At 35.7% G+C, this 16,445-nt stretch overlaps 1 protein-coding gene across 1 annotated transcript in view; it reads left to right on the top strand.

Moving 5' to 3' along the window:
* Positions 1 to 16,445, top strand: part of POLN (DNA polymerase nu) — a 96,866-nt gene that overhangs the window by 29,590 nt on the left and 50,831 nt on the right. The window contains exons 17-19 of the mRNA XM_079306330.1: positions 14,258 to 14,315; positions 15,795 to 15,872; positions 16,294 to 16,408. Of these exons, the coding sequence (XP_079162456.1) occupies positions 14,258 to 14,315; positions 15,795 to 15,872; positions 16,294 to 16,408 (251 nt within the window). The remainder of the gene's footprint in view (positions 1 to 14,257; positions 14,316 to 15,794; positions 15,873 to 16,293; positions 16,409 to 16,445) is intronic.

The raw sequence follows: 16,445 nt of genomic DNA, 5'->3' as shown, positions 1-16,445 counted from the left end.
CTGAAACATGTTATGTTTGACTTTCTGGACTGCTACAGGCTTGGTTTATCTCTTTTTTTTCTTTTTTTCCCCCCACAAGTAGCCTTTGAAGGGCTTACTTGAATGTATTCTATGATCCTATTCTCTTGGTGTTTATGATGCCCACTGACCTTTGGCTGTACAGATTCACCTTTGTGTTCCCCTCTGTCACAGTTTGACCATGGCCTTTTCTAGCAAAGACCTGGCTTCTGGTCCTATGGATGACTGGGAGCAGATGCAGAGATGGGACTTGTCTCCTAAAGGCTGGAGAGAATCTGTGAGGCTGTTGTCCTTTTAACTTGGGCTCCAAAGTGTTGTCAGTTCCTATCCATGCAGATTTGGGTACTGCTTATCTCTGTGCAGGACTTAACCTTAAGTTTCAGAAGTACAAATGGCATCAGGAGTTTTCTTCAGTCTGGGAGAAAGGCCATGGTCTTCCACAGCCCTGTGTGGGAGCAGAGATGTAAACCTTACCAGCTGTGGCCACTTTGCATGGATGCTCTAGTGTGGTTCCTGGCAAGTCCTGCCTGGAATGTTGACTTTGGAATTCTGGCACAAGACTGTCCTTGGGGGTTCTCACCCTCACCATACTGGTAACTTCCTTAGCTCTTCTTTCACCTTTCTTCACAGTTCTTGTTTCATTTGCATCTTCCTACCCTCATGATACATATTTCCACACAATTTGTCATCAAACAATTTATAGGAAGTGCTTATGCTTTTTGCAGAGTTAAAATCAGTGTTTAGGATTCTGAATTAACAACAGAATGGGGAAGTGTTACTGACACTCTTGTTTCTCATGCACCCAGATGGGAGAAAGTGAGAGGAAAAGATGATCATGAAGGTCACAGTTTGTTGAATTCTCTGATGTGATGGACAGGCATTTCCAAGTCAGAGCTGAACAGACAGATGTCTTGAAAAACCACATACAACAAAAAGTTACCTTTAGCCCATCATAGTAAAAAGGACATGAAATCTATTTTTCTTAAAGGTTGTTTTTCTTCAAAATAATACTGCCAGAATTAGCATCCAGGGTTGCCTAAGGCTGGCTTTTCCTTCTAAGGAAAAACATTGGCATGGCTTTTTTTGTTTGAAATGTTTATGGAACTTATACCATCTGTTTCTGAATCATTTATTGATATAGAAGATATACTGCAGTCACTTTGCTAAGTGTTAAAGGATTGGGAAGATTCTTGCCAGCAATCATAAATATTGGAGATATTTTTGTGGTTACTATGATATTATGTCAAATTTTAGCTGAAATTTTGCTGAGGTAGTTTATTTTTAACTGTTTTAAAATGCTTTAACTAGTGATTAAAGCAAAAGATTAAGTGTGAATCAGATACTGTGAGAATTCAAATGGAAAAACATCCCATATTCTGCAGTGCTTCTGAGAGATGGGGTTCCAAAAAAGGTTTCTTTTTCTTTCTTTTGCTTTGTCAAGGTAATGGGTCTATCTGTCCTCTGTTCTTTAAGGCATTTAATGGAGTCCAGAAGGGATTAACTTATAGGTTTGAGGGGAAATGACAATACATTGGATACAGAGCAGAATTTCTTTTTCAGATAAACTTCATCTTCTTTCAGATAGTTCCACATTTGATATATGGATGATGTATATTTTTGGCTTTATGTGGGTTTTTCTCAATAGATGAGTTTATTCACATGAATTTTTGCAACTTTTGTGTTGTAGCAACTTGGAGGGAGTTTCTTAGCAGCACTTTACTTCAGTGGCTCTCCATTTTAGTTTAACTGTGCACTTAATTTCTTTTCATTTGGTTTCTTCCTCTACAATATGTGTGCTGTATAAATCATGTGGTTTTCACAAATAACTGTTAATGTGTTATTGCTGAACAGGGGCACATTTGATCTTGCATTCTCCTGTTATTGCATTGTAGATGTCTATTTGCTACTTTTGGAGAACCTGAGTATATGAAACCTATAAGTAAATATAAACCCTAAAAATTATTTTATAATATATCCATATGCTAGTTGTTTTTTTTTTCTCTATGATGGATTGCTTATGACTATTGGGGAATTTAATTAGGTTTATTATTTGACTGTGTTATTTTCAAATAGTTTTTTTATAAATGTATTAGTCTTGTCTACATTAGGATACTCTTTAATTTATTGCTTTAGGCATCTTTTCTATTAGATATATTTATGGCATTCATAAAAACTTGTTTATCTTCTCCAAACCCACCTGGAAATATCTCTTTCCAGCCTCTCATGTTTTAAAGCAGGAATAAGTCAAGACACAAGTGAAAGAGCATAAACCCAATTAAGATCAAGCCCCTTTCAGAATGAAAAGAGAGAAATCCTAACTTGAGGTATAAAGATTGCATAAAATTAGATGTTATAATTTGGTTTAAGATGTAAATTTCAGTGCTAGAATCAGATATTCTGTATTAAGATTTCTTTCCTCCAGGCTTCTGCAGCAGAGAGAGCTGAAATGCTGCTAATGAGTTTATGCTTCTCTACTTCAGAAGATGTTTGCATCATTAAACTGAAAAGCATAAAGTGGTGGGCTTCAGGGGGCATTTCCTTCCTTTTAGTAACAAAAAATTATGCTAAAGATAAATAAAAAATTTTCACCTTTTTGGAGCAAGTGGAAAAAAAAAAAGCATTCCTCAGGAATGCTGAAATTTTCCTCAGGAAAAATGATTTTGCAGCTTGTCCAAAAAGGCAAAGAAAATAATTTAACCTGTCAAGTCAAAGAAACATGTTAGCCTATAATTTGTAAATCAGGAATGTAATTTGAAAGAGAAACTAATTAGTACATTTTGAATGTTAGTATGCTTAAGGAGGGATCATAAAGAGGCTGAAATATTGCATATATCTTAATCTCTTCAACAGATAGAAGATTTTCTGATGGTGAATACACAATAGAGAATTGCATGCTTGTTTATTAGAAAATGAGTGTTGCAATTAGTGTTTGGAATATGAATAATGAATTTACCCATCTGGTTTTCATTCTAAGGGGAGAAACAATCCCTTCAAGTAGAGGCCCCTCTGAGCAATTGCCATCCAAAATGAGTCTGTTCTCTCAATTAACTTAGCAAAGTTAGTATGTCCTACAGTAAAATACCCATTTAACAAAGATAGTATTTCTGACTATCCATACTGTATCCATGTTATTTCCCCTCTGGACTGTTTTATTGGAATGAAAAAAAAATTTAATTTTCTCTGAGATAAATTGGAAATGTGGTTTTTGGCATAGTTTTGGGATTGTTTCTGGACAGTGTGGATAGGATGCTGCTTGTTTGTCTCCCTTTTGTAGCAGAATCCCAAGAGGTTTTACATCTTGGCATCTCCATGTGCACTCCCAGCAGGGTGGTCTGACAGAACCATGATACCAAAGCTGTTGTGACAGCTCCAAACTTCAGGCATTTTGTCCAAGGCTTCATTAAGGCTGTAGGCTGATTTGTGATACTGTGAATATTCTTTCTGAAAGTTTGAAGTCTGTGGTCACAATTGGATTCCAGCAGGAACAGGATGTTCTGCAAGGTGTTCCAATAGTGATGAGATTCTACACTGGCTTATTTTATCCCTGCCCCTTTCTTTCACAGCTTTTAGAAGGTTTGGCAGAGGCTGATGCAATGTGAGGAGTCAGACACCAAGTCTGGGAGCAGGGATATGCTTGCATTTTGCATTTTTTTTTTAACCCCCTCCCCAGAAATGAGCCAAGGCCTTGGCTGCTTTTGAAACTGCACTGATAGGAATAAGACTTTGGTAAACTTGTTTTCATAACACTGTCCAGCTGAGTAGATTATTTACTTAAAATGGAGAAATGGTATGGGCCTTACATTTTCATTGATCTTGGAGTGTGTCTTCTATTATTTTTTTAAAGTAACTTTATTAGAAAGCACTTGGGATAAAAACATGTCAGACACATTGCAGGTTCATATAAAACATCTTGTCTAAAGTCTTCTGAAATATCATCTAGGGTAACAAAATAATTTTTAGGTAAGCCTTTCCTAACGTGGGCTTTGCTTATAACAAGGATGAGTTGGCTTAATGGATATGAGAATATATCTGTGCTTTCTTGGGCCTTTGAATTAAAGCCATTTAATGCTGTGTTTTCTAGTCAGTACAAACCCCTGTCACTCAGATGAGCTGATGTGCTGTTAGTGAAAGCCAGAGTGTGCTTGCTGATTGTTGTGGTTGATTGGTGTTCTCTGAGCATCTTTTGCATTCACAACATATTTTCAGGCCATATTTCTTTTCAGTATGTTTATTCCAATACTCTTGAGTCATTTGGTGATTATGACTGCACTAATAGCACTAAAATAGCATCTCATTTTATGAGTAGAGTTATGATGTTTTTATAGTCTCTTGTTGCTGCTCAGTTTTTTAAAAAATCTTAATGAAGGCTTCAAGAAACTATATTTGCAGTTGGAGACAGAAGTTCTGTATTTCCTCTTCCTCACTCATCACAGTTGAAGTTTTATGACAGGAAAATTGTACTTAAAAGTGAGTGAATGGGCATGTTGACAAGACTTTGGTCCAATTACATTTTCAGGATGAAATTTTATGCTACCTTAACATTGCAATAGAAGTTCTTAGGAATTAGATTGACAACTGTAGTGTGAAAAGTCACTGTTATTCATATCATAACACTCATATGTGATGCTCCAGAACCATCATCATGTTGATTAATACCCAAATACAGAAACAAGATTTCTTCATTATAGACCTTTGTTCTCTCAGCATCTGGGCTACAGTGTCCTTTTCTATGATATATGCACATCTTTGACATTCTCTGCTGTAATGCTCCTGATTTGTATAGATTGATTTATCTCATGGTGAGTGATTGTATCCAATACATGGACATTTTATGGCAGGATTTGGCTCAGTAAAGCTTGTCAGAGGAAAGCATCATCTGGGCTGTAATTCTGTAAAACAAGCAGTTCAATCCTGTCCTCCTCTGTTTGGGATTATCTTTATATATATTTGTATATTTGTTCAGTGTGTTATTTAAAGAAAGGTAATGTGCAGCTGGTATAAATCTGCTTCCTTGCAGTGACAGCATAAAAGATACTTGCATTTTATTTAGGCAGGATAAGGTGATTTGTCATTATTTCTTCTACAAGCTAAATGTAAGCGCAGAGATAAACAGAGCAATCAAAATTGATAGCTCAAAAATGAAAATTCTATACGACTTGGAAAAATATTTTAGCACCTTATGAAATATTGACTATAAAGGCTAAAATCCTCCTTCACTGTCCTTTACTTTCTGGCAAAAGAAATTCTCAGAGAATCTTAGATTTATAGAAATGTGGGGAAGAAAATTCCTCTAAAATATTCCCATGCTAGAGAGATGACAGCACTGCATACTTCCACTTGCTTCTTTAAAATTAGAAGATAATATATTTCAATCCAGTATGTATAAATTAAATTGTCAGCACTTGAGCATTTACTGCTATTGAGTGGGTGTTATTAAGGTTGTTGATTATATGCTGATTCATTTTATCCTTTAAATGGCCTTTGCCAGCAATCTTTTGGGAATGCTCCAGGTAAAAACCAAAGCTCTGATCGTGTTTTAGAAATTCATCTTGGAATACAACTACTGCTACTGCCAGGCTATTTTTTACTATAATATGAATGTGATTGGAGCACAGAGCTAACAAGAATCAAAATTAGATTGCTAAAAAACTTGTTTTGATTAATGTAGCTTTCACTACCTTACAAATTTAAAGGTGATTTAGAGTGAAGTAATTATAGTAATATCTATTACTTGAAGTATTCTGTTACGTAAGTCTACGCACTTTGTTGTGTTTCTTGGAATTTTATTAAGTCTGATTTCATGTAATCTGAGAATAGTTTAAGAGTAATATTGGCATAGAGTTTAGCTTACAAGAAATAATTAGTGACATTCACTCATATTCTGTTGTAGTTGTTGTTCTGCTACTTTTATCCACATTTCACCTCCTGGCTGGGCACTTTTCCTATGCCTGAGATTGGCATATGCAGCATCCCCTGATGTCTCCACTGGTCACAGTCACTGTACCTCTAGAAGCTCTGAAGAGTTTCATGGAACCCATGTCCTGCTGGAGTAATTTTTACTGTCCTCATCCATAAGACAGTTGGTCAGACTGAGTCTTCAGCAATGTGCACAAATACATATGTGATCCTTATATTAAATATCTCAGTGTCTATTTGTTACTGAGTTTTCTGTTGGAGCCTCTTGTGAATTGATTAAGATTTTATAAATTGTGGCTGGTGGGTTTTTTTGTTTTCATATGAAGCACTCCATTAGAGGGAGTTTTAGATGCACACTTTAGCAACTATCAGAGCTTATGTTCTGACAGGACACTTAAAATAAAAGTCTCAGACACACAAATAATGTCTTGTCTTACAAACTCTCAAAAGGGGAAAGTGTCACTATAGTTCTCTGAGGGTTCAATTCCTGTTTGCAAGGACAAAATAGTCTTAATCTCAGCGTAGATTTCATTGTTTTAACATAGCAATAGTATTTAAATAGTTTATTTTACTATGTACTGTTCTTCTACTGTACAACCTTCTCCCAATTTGCATCTAAAAAAAAATTAAAAGATTTGCGAAGTCTGACAATACCAGAAATGAAGAATGATTAAAAAATGGTTTATAGGGGAAGATAAAAAGTTAAGTAGATTGAAAGAGACTTCTTGTCTTAGATGGACCAATTTTCATGTGGTAATGATTTTCCAAAGCTTAGTCATTGACATTCCAAAGAAACTCAGGAAAATTATCTCAGTAGCTCTACATTCCTATTAATTTTTTTCTGCTGACAATTATTTTTATTTTCTATTCAATAAGTGGAAGCTTTGTCCATTCTTCACTTCCTCAGCAACATTTCATAAAACCTCAGTAATCTTTGTGCAGAGTTTTAGAGATGGATGTGCTCTCTCAAGCTGGGAACAACAGTGGGGAAAAAAAATGGTTTGTGTAAGGGTTGCTGAAGGTGAACAGAATAGGACACAGGTCATCTTGCTGACACCATGTGGCCTCCCTGTCCATAGTTCTCCCGTCCCAGCATGATCATTCCTTGTCTCTGACTCTTGGGAACTGTTAAGGACCACTTCTGTCAAGTCCAGAACTGTCCTTTTCTCATTGGGAGCAAAGAGACATTACTTATTTAGGTTTCCTTCACAGCCTTTTAAGATGAATCCCCTTCTAACATATGCTTAGTAAATTGCTCAGTATGTGGAACAGTCTTTTTTGAGATGCTGATTTTTACCCTTTTCATAAAAAACCTGTTTCAACTGTTACAGTAAATTCATCCTACCTGGAGATCTTTTAAATTTTTGTGATTAGAGGTCTGGTATTTGTATCTTTGGACAATATTCCCTTGACACTGTTTACTTTAAAGCTATAATATGCATCTCATCTACATTTACTATCATTTACTATCTCAGAGGCCTATTATCTCTATGCCTTAGCATTGGGTTTTTTTTCACCAAAACAAAGTCATATCTCCTTGGAGTTCATCCCAGAGTTTGAGCCTCCCATATTAATAAATATTAGTGTAACAGAGCTAGTATTCTATATATAATCTTTCAGGAAAATGAAATTAAATAAGTAATAAAATGTAGTCAGTTTATAAATGGGAAACTAAACCAATCTTTTTCTCTTGAAAGATGTAAAGAGCTGTATCTATACAAACTTGCTTGCTGTGTAAAGGTGAGTAATCTGTCAGTATAAAGCCAAGAATCTGGGCTGAATCCATGATTTGACAAAATAATTTGTCACAGAACACAGATTTTAATCAAATCAGTGAGTAAAATTTTTTTTCCATTTTAAAAATCACTCATCAAAACCTTTTTCATGTGCTGCTAAATCTTTATTACCTGAGATTATTGCCAGATCTAAATTTCAGGGAATATGGCAGAAAGAGAATTAGTTATAGGAAATCAAACACAGTGTTCTTAGGGCCTACTCTCTGAAGTTGGGAGTCATGAATTTTGGTTGCCCTCCTTTCCTTCCTTGTGTTCACATCTTTCCAAGCTGATTAAGCCTGTGGGAATGGGATGAATAACTTCTAAATTTGCTACTTGTCTGATGTCTAAAAGCTTGGCAATTATTTGCTGCTGGGTAAGGCAAGAGGGGAGTGCCTTAGCTTTGGTTGATTGTTCTCTGCTGAAAAGTGGAAACTAGTAGTAAAAATGAAGGAATCCTTCTCCAGAGGTCTGCATGATTCTGTGGTTTTGACAAGGAAAATAGATGTCATTTATTTTCCACAGGCCACTAGGTGGCAATTGCAGACAAGTCAAGATTTGCTAAGGAATGCATGTACACATCCATACCAGGCTGGCATTGCTATAGTGACCTTGTTCATTTTCCTATTTTCTGTGTTTATTGAGAGGCATGCCATATTTTAAAAATTAAATCTTCAGACTGTCTTGAAACTGTTTCATCTAGAAGTCACAGAAAATAGCTGTTTATTCCTTTAGAACTATAAATTAATGCTGCTGATTATTTTTGCTGTGTAATTTCTCATGAGTAATTTGTCTCTAACTTTGGAGGTGCCAGATAAATTGAGTGAGTTTGATGTTGTGAGTGCCCTCAGGACTCAGACTTCTCATTCTGCATTGCAAAGATGCTCTTCTGGGCAGGGTGCAGTTTTCCTTGCTAGTTCTCCAATAGCTCTGGCTTTTTAAAAGGAGCAAGCAAAGTGTTGGTTAAGAAAGCAGCTCACTGAGCCTGTGCTTACATGCCTTCTCAAACTGATTAAATGAGAAGTGAGAGTACTATTTGTCACTAGGTGTGGTCCCATAGAGAGCAAGAAAAGACAACTGAAAATGAAGGAAAAGAAGTGAGAAAAATTTGAAGAAGTACATAAACCAGAGGGAACAGTGAAGATTAACAAGAATTTTTTTAAAATAGCAAGTAGAAATTAAAAAAATGCAATTAGAAATTTGGAATATAAAGCTCAAAGGAGTTGTCATCCACCTATCTATTAGCATTGTAATGAAGTCTGGTCTTACAGACCAAAGTCTTAATTCTGCTCTAAAAGTATTACAATGCTAGTCATCAAACAAATGCCATGGATTTAAAAGGTTACTTTGTGTTTTATTGTGTAGAGTTCATGTTCACAGTGAATAGTCTTGGCCTGATTATTCTAATAAACTTTCTGGAGAAGAAGTTGCTAAGACAATCTGCAGAAACTTTTGACTTATAATGCTTCAGTTTTTGCTAAAGTGCTACATTTCATTAGAGTAGCTAGAATTTTGATGCTCTGAATTTTTTTCAAATGGAAAAAAAGTCTGTGTATTTCTTGAGTATGAGGAAATAATTGGTTTCCTGAAGTAACATCTATTAGAGCAATTAAATCTAACAAGATCACAGTCCCAGTAAATTTTATTAGTTACAAGAAATGCAACTAGATTTTGCTATTTGTTGGCACTGGTAGCCACTGTAAAACAAAATTAAATCTTTTATTTTGCTCTAGTGTTTGGCACTGTGCCTCACTAACAGCAGGTGGATTTGTCACCACATCAAAGGATGGGTTCATGATATCTTCACCTGGTTTAATTCCTTCCTTCTCTGTTTGGTCTAACTCCTTGATTGGTTTTTAACTTCCCTCATGACATATCCATCCTGTTTACATTTATGAATGGATATTCTTATCTTAGTAGTAAGTTTTGTCTCTGTTCTTATTTTTAAGTAAGACCTTGGAACAGTGGGGGAATTAGAATCAAATGCCCACTGAATAATCAGCAGCCACCTCTGTGCATTCCCATTTATTTTAGTAAATACCTGTTATATTGCTTTGTTCCCCTCCCTGCAGTTTGCAGGTCTTCAGAACAGCATATTCCATAGAGGTTTAGAAATGCAGATCTGGGTACTTATAGATTAATGAGCCATTTTCTAGTAAAAAAAATGCTTATAAAAATTGATGCTTTTTTATACAGTCATGGATGTCTATTCTGAGAGTCACTGGGGTTGACTGAGGTTACTTGTTCAAAATAGCAGTTTATGCTACTGAAAATGTAAATGGGGAGGAAGAGAGATGTTAGAGGTTAGCTGAATCTATATAAAAAAATAAAAAATAAAATCTATATAAAAAACTGAGAGGGGGATCAGAATATAGGAAATATGGTCAACAACCCTACTTGATGTAGAGTAAGAAATAATTAAAATGCATCAGCAGCCTCTGTGATTAGGTGAAATCTAACAACACTGACTTTAAAGGTAATTGATCCAATGTGTCTGTATACAATAGTCCTTGGAAAGAACTGAAATAATAAACTGGTTTTAACCTAGGAAACAATAAAAAAGTCAGTGGCAAATGAAGATGTAAAATTTTGGATACCAAAAATAGAAAACCCTACAGAGTTGAACTGACAGAGAAGAAACTCATAAAACTAGGGAACTGTCTGTTTGTTTGATTTTGATTAGCTGTTGTTTCATTGATAATTCTACTTTCCTTGCATAGGGTGACTTTCCTTATGGATTAGAACATTGAGGCTTGAAGCTGTGTTTGTGAATCTTTGAGAGATATCCAGAGTCCATCAGTTCTGAGCCTCCTTGCCAGGACTGCTAGAGATTGTCTATATCTCCAAGGGTTGAGGTTTCAGAACTTGTCTGGACAGGCTGTTCCACTGTTTGACCACTGACACAGCAGAAGAGTTTTTCTTACATTCAAATGGAATTTCCTGTAATGATTTCTGATTGTCACCTCTTGTCCTGTGATTGGACATCAGTGAGAAGAACCTGGAGCATGTAAAGATGGAGCCCATCTGGCATCCTGAGTAGAGTACAAAGATCAGTCTCCTGGCCTGCTGGGATGCTCTTCCTGATGCAGCCCAGGATGCTGTTGGCCTTTCGAGTACAAAGGCTCATGGCTGGCTCATGTTCACCAGGATCCACAGGTCATTTTCTGCAGAGCTGCTTTCCACACTGTGAACTCTGTGGGACCCTGACAGGCCGTTTCTCCAGATGCCTGAGGCCCCTCTGAATCACTCATCTGACATGTCAAGCACTCCTCAGGATTTTGGATTGCCTGCCATCTTGCTGAGGTTACATCAGTCCTGTTTTCCAGGTCATAGATGGAGCTGTTGGGCCTTATTTGCCCCTGGGCTGCTCCAGTAGTGACTGACCCCCAGCTGGCTTTTGTGCCACTCACCAAAGCCCTTTGGACCCTCAGTTCAGCTGGGTTTCAGTCCACCTCACTGTCCTCTTATCTGACTTGTACTTCATCAGCTTCTCTGAGGCTTTTATGAGTGAGTGTTTTGAAAGCCTTGCTGGAGTCAAGGTAAACAACATCTGCTGCTCTCCCTGCATCCACAGAGCTGCTTACTGCATTGCACAAGGCTGTCATTGGTTAAACATGATTTCCCCATTCTAAATCCATGGTGACTACCCTAGATCATCTACTTGACTTTAATATGTTTGCAGATGTTTTCTAGGATTATTTGTGCTGTCATCTTCCTGGGAACTGAGGAGAAGCTCATTGGCCTGTAGTTTCTACTTCTTCCTTCTTGTCCTTGTGGAAGATAGGAGTGGCAGTTGCTTTCTCCAAAAATCTCCCCTGATCATCACAGTCTTTCAGACATGTTGAAGCTGAGATTTTGGCTTCATCTACCCTTATTATCAGTTGGAACCTCTGGAAGTTCATTTTTATGATGATAGTGTTTTTATATGTTTTTATATTTTTTAAATAATGCTAGGATTTTTTTGTTAATCATCTACTAGAATAGCTTAACCATTTTTTTACCTTCACTCAGAAACAATGAACAGAAGTATTGTAATAGTTAACTTCCACAACCAGCTTTTCCACCATACTATTTCAAGCATTCCTTCTTGTCTGTTTGAACATGATTTTTGAGTCAATTTTGTTTCTCTATTATTTCCAACAAAAGATATGAATACTCTTTTCTAACAGTAAGTGATAAGATTCACATCTCAGATAGGATCTGTGAAGGTTTTGCAGAAATACTTGAAATGTACACATAAAAGCAAAAATGCAGGCTGTGTTATGTAGCCCAAAATGGTTATAATCATGTGCCCAAGCCACATTAATTTTCTACTTCTGATAAAATAAAACAGTCACCTGACACAACAGAGAACTTGATATTTGGAAGACACTTGTGAGATTGTCTCCTTATTTCTCTATTCCATTAAATATCTAGAGTAAATTTATCTCATCAAATTTGATGATCTAAATGTTAGAATACATCCCTTCCAGGGGTACCTTAGGACAACTTGTCAGTATGTGCCTTATACAGGTGGATTGAACTGTCCACTGCAGATTCCTGTCTTGGCTGGCTGTGGAGGGATTCTACACAGCTTGTGTCAACCAACAACTTGCCTAAAATTAATTAATCTAAAATTAGATGAGAGGGATGTGCTAAACTATTCTAATAGCTTAAAGATGAGCATTACAACTCTCATGTTTCTTGAGTTACCTCTTTTCTGAAGATCTAGTCAAATTATGAGTTGCTAGCTAATTTATAAGTGAAAATACATTTTGCACTTGTAATTACTTATTGGTATTTTCCAGAATTATGAGTAACACTTTTAAAATTGCATTGAAAGTAGACTTTGTACATATGCTGTCAATAAAAACAAGATAGCAATGTACTGATTGATTTTTACATTGTTGATAGATTCTGCAATACTTTTTTTAAAAAAATTTCACTTGTTCAGGATTTTGAAACCAGTGAGTTAAAATATCAGTGAGAGTAACTATGAACAATTTTCACCTGTGCTGGAAATTACCTAAGTACATTTCACAATACCAGTGTAGAGCTGAATGAGAAGCCCCTGTACATCCTCTGTTAGAATGATTCTGTAAGACAGAATTAAATTTATTTTTTTAAATGTGTGTAAAATTAGGCTTTCACATTCATTCATGTCCAAGTACATAATAAAGGACAAAATTTTCTGAATTTTTGAGGATCTACTGGATTCCATGCCACTTAGACTGCGTATTTTTCATATGAATTGAGCACTACTTCTCCCCAGCTTGTTATTGGTGGAAATCAATAGTTGCCAACAGGAGTGTTAGTTTTGTGTACAGATTGAATAACCACTTGCTTCAAAAAATTATTTTAAAATATGCATTACCATAAGCATTGCCACAACTGTGTTTTTAGGTGTTTCTAGAAGCTAAAGAATAAAATATTCCAGCTGGCAAGTGTTTATTCTGGGTATTGATGGACTGAGAGCAGAGTTTCTAGTTTTAATCTATGCTGTGAAAATATTCTGCATGTTATGTGGTAGTTTTCTCTCTCTCTCTAGGGTGCTGTGGCAGGTGTTCAACTTTAATACATTTAATTGTACATCTTTAAGGGTAGTGCTAAGACTAGGAGTGATACTGTTGTGGTTTGGGGGTTTTGTTCTTCTGCTTCTGCTTTAAATTTCAATAGCTTTTGCTGTCTGATTACATCCCTCTTAAGTTTAAAATAACAATTTTTGAGTTGAAAATTGCACAGAAAATGATCATTCTGATTTGGAAATTATATAGCACTATTCCCACTCTCTGAACTTTCAGTATTGCATAATATTAGTATGTACATCTAATTCCTGAACCACTTGCAAATTAATTACATGGAATGACAAAATCAGGGCTTGATACATTCTCTTGTCATATGTTGCTTTTCTAGATAAAGAGGAATAATGACACAAAATAACAGAAAGGATTTGTCATGTGCATCTTTGATGCTATACTGGAGGTGTATGAACCCAGATCTTGAAAAAAAGAATCTGCTGCTGAACCTAGTCGTGGATGTTGGTTGATAAAATTAGCTCTAGTTTTTAACCTGAACTGATGCACTGAAGACAATAAAGGGTTCCTTATATATTTTATCATGCATTTCAAAAAAGCAGGAATAGATACTAGAAAAAATCCAAGAGGCTGAAGAATATTCAGTTCCTTTAGCCTGCAGGCAAGATTCACATGTATTCTTTTCTCAGAAGTAATGTACTATATCTAAAAGACACAGATTAAAATAAGAAGAAAATTATTTTTATTGGATTACTAATTATCTTCTATGATGCATCCAGAAATTAGGCTCTGGAATGGCTACAAGTGAGTAAATGTTCTTAGAAACTTCTAATTTTCATGGAGGAGCAAATATTAAAAAGTATCTGCAGATGCAGAATGTGAAGATTCCTTTGGAAAGCAAAGTGGTTAATCTTTTTCTTACTATATTGGAAAAACTTGTTGGCACTAGTATCACTAATGCTGGTAATAAACTGTTCCTAAACTTATTTTCATAAACTTACACTTACTAAGCATTTTTATTCTTCCTGTTTGTAGAACATTCAAGGTATCTCTAAACATCCAGTTACAGTTACAAAGAAACAGTACATAAAAGGTAAACTGTTTTTTATTAAGATGAAAAGGCAGTTTCATCTAATTATTTTGCTGAGTGGTATTGTATTTTGAAGCAGACTGATAGGTCCAATATTAAATATCAGATGACTGATGCTTTGTTATACATTAGCATTTAAGCCATTTACTTTTTCTGGTTGCTCCTGAAAAAAGATTTGGTTTTTCAGCACTGGTTTAAATAGTTAGAAGCTATTAGTTGTTTTTTTTTGTTTTTGTTTTTGTTTTCCTCACTTTTTCCAAATGAAATTATGCATCTTAAATACCTTAAATATCCTAGGGATGCTTTTGTGTATGTTTAGCTCATAAGGCTCTGCCTGAGTCAATGTTTAGGCTGGGTCATTTTAATCATATTCACAACTAAACACCAGTAGTTAGTCAGATGTGTTGTTTTTGATAACGCAAGTGGATTTAAGGCAGATGGTTCAGAGAGAATCAAAGTGTAGTCTAGAAAACCATGAGCCAAATGATGAAGAGAGAAACCCAGAGTAGCAGGCTCAAATATAAGGGAGATTTTGGAACACACATTTTCCTTCTCGAGTGCCTGCAGCTGCTGCTCAGTGTGATGCTTGGGTCTCTGCTAAGGGCAAGCTTTGCCTTTTCACAGCTATTCACTCTCTGTGTTGGAAATAATACAGGTCATTAAACAGGAGGCTATGGAATATAATGTAAAATTTTGACAGTAGTTTTATTTTATCTACATGAGTCATTTTTAAAGTATTTTTTAAAAGTTGCTATAAAAAACTGTGCCAACAGGGGCAGCATAAACCTGAGGTGCTGGGCATAACTCTAGCACATGAAACTTTCTGGAGATTTTGTTAATTATCTTATATGCTTCTCAAAAATTTATTTCTAAGTTTTTTCTGTATCAAGATGCATTTTTTTCAATTTTCTTCACTTTTATGCTGACCAGATTCTGTTGCATTTCAAACCACCATCCCTTCCTACACTATGTCAAGTGATATACCCTGGATGCACTCAGTTTCTAGTACCTTGTGTTAGTGTTTAATTATATTGTTGGGCATTTCTGTCATTACAATTTGGATTCCTAAGACAGCTGTATGTTCTCAATATTATATTCCCCTACCATCTGTAACTCAGAATTTGGTTATTAACACATTGCTGCAGCATCTTCAAAGATACAAAAATGCATATTTTTGCTTATTTTTATAGACCCTTCTTTATGAATGTATCCTTTATTAAGTGATCTGTAAATAATATTAGTTATTGTATATATTTGAGAGCTTGTGTTTAGGGAAGGGTTTGGATTTAAGAATGGAAGTGAGCAGTACTGCAAGGATGGTGGAGGTAAATTTGATATGGTGAAATAATTGTGATGCTGGCAGTTGGTGCTCTGCTAGTTTGCTTACATTGACATTTCTTTGGTGTCAGCAGTGTATTTGGTGTAAAACCTCCTGTGGTTTCTGAACTGATGTTTGGGGTTTAATGTGTATCTCCTCTCTAGGAAAAGAAGAGGACATAATAACTATTTCCCCAAGAACGTTATTTGTTTCAAAAAATGGATGTACGTTTTTAGCAGCAGGTAAGAGAGAGAGTAAATTATTGCACTCATACATATTAATATTCACAGTTCTGTCATGTCTTTTCCCCTCTCTTTTTAATGACATATTTTACAAGGCTGTCAAATCCCTTAGTAGCAATTAATATTGTTACATGATGTGTATTCCTTATTATGCATTGGAAGTGGATGATGTTTAAGCCTTGTGAGTAGAAACAGTTAATAAGATTAACTGGCACTTGAAGATAATGAAGGATTGAGACACTTTGTGATCCATAGCTGGAATATAACATCTTCAGGGTGAGCTTCTTACAGGCATCTGTCTTTTTTGAGCATAAAGAAGTGATTGAATTCTCCAGGCTTACATTTTAATTTGTGGTAGTCTGCTTAAAATGCAGATGTTTTTATTTTAGAGCAATAGATGCATTCTAACACTGTTTTCTAGACTTTTCCCATATTGAGTTAAGGATCCTTGCTGACTTATCATGTGAACCAGAACTTCTGAAACTGTTCCAACAACCTGAAATCACTGATATCTTTGCTACACTGGCTTCTCAGTGGTAAGATTAAATGTTGCATATTTTAATAGTAATTAGA

The sequence above is a fragment of the Erithacus rubecula genome (genome assembly GCF_903797595.1).
Source record: "Erithacus rubecula genome assembly, chromosome: 5".
NCBI classification, from domain to species: Eukaryota; Metazoa; Chordata; class Aves; order Passeriformes; family Muscicapidae; genus Erithacus; species Erithacus rubecula.
The sequence above is the reverse complement of the archived record's forward strand: the minus strand, read 5'-3'. Positions and strand labels throughout refer to the sequence as shown.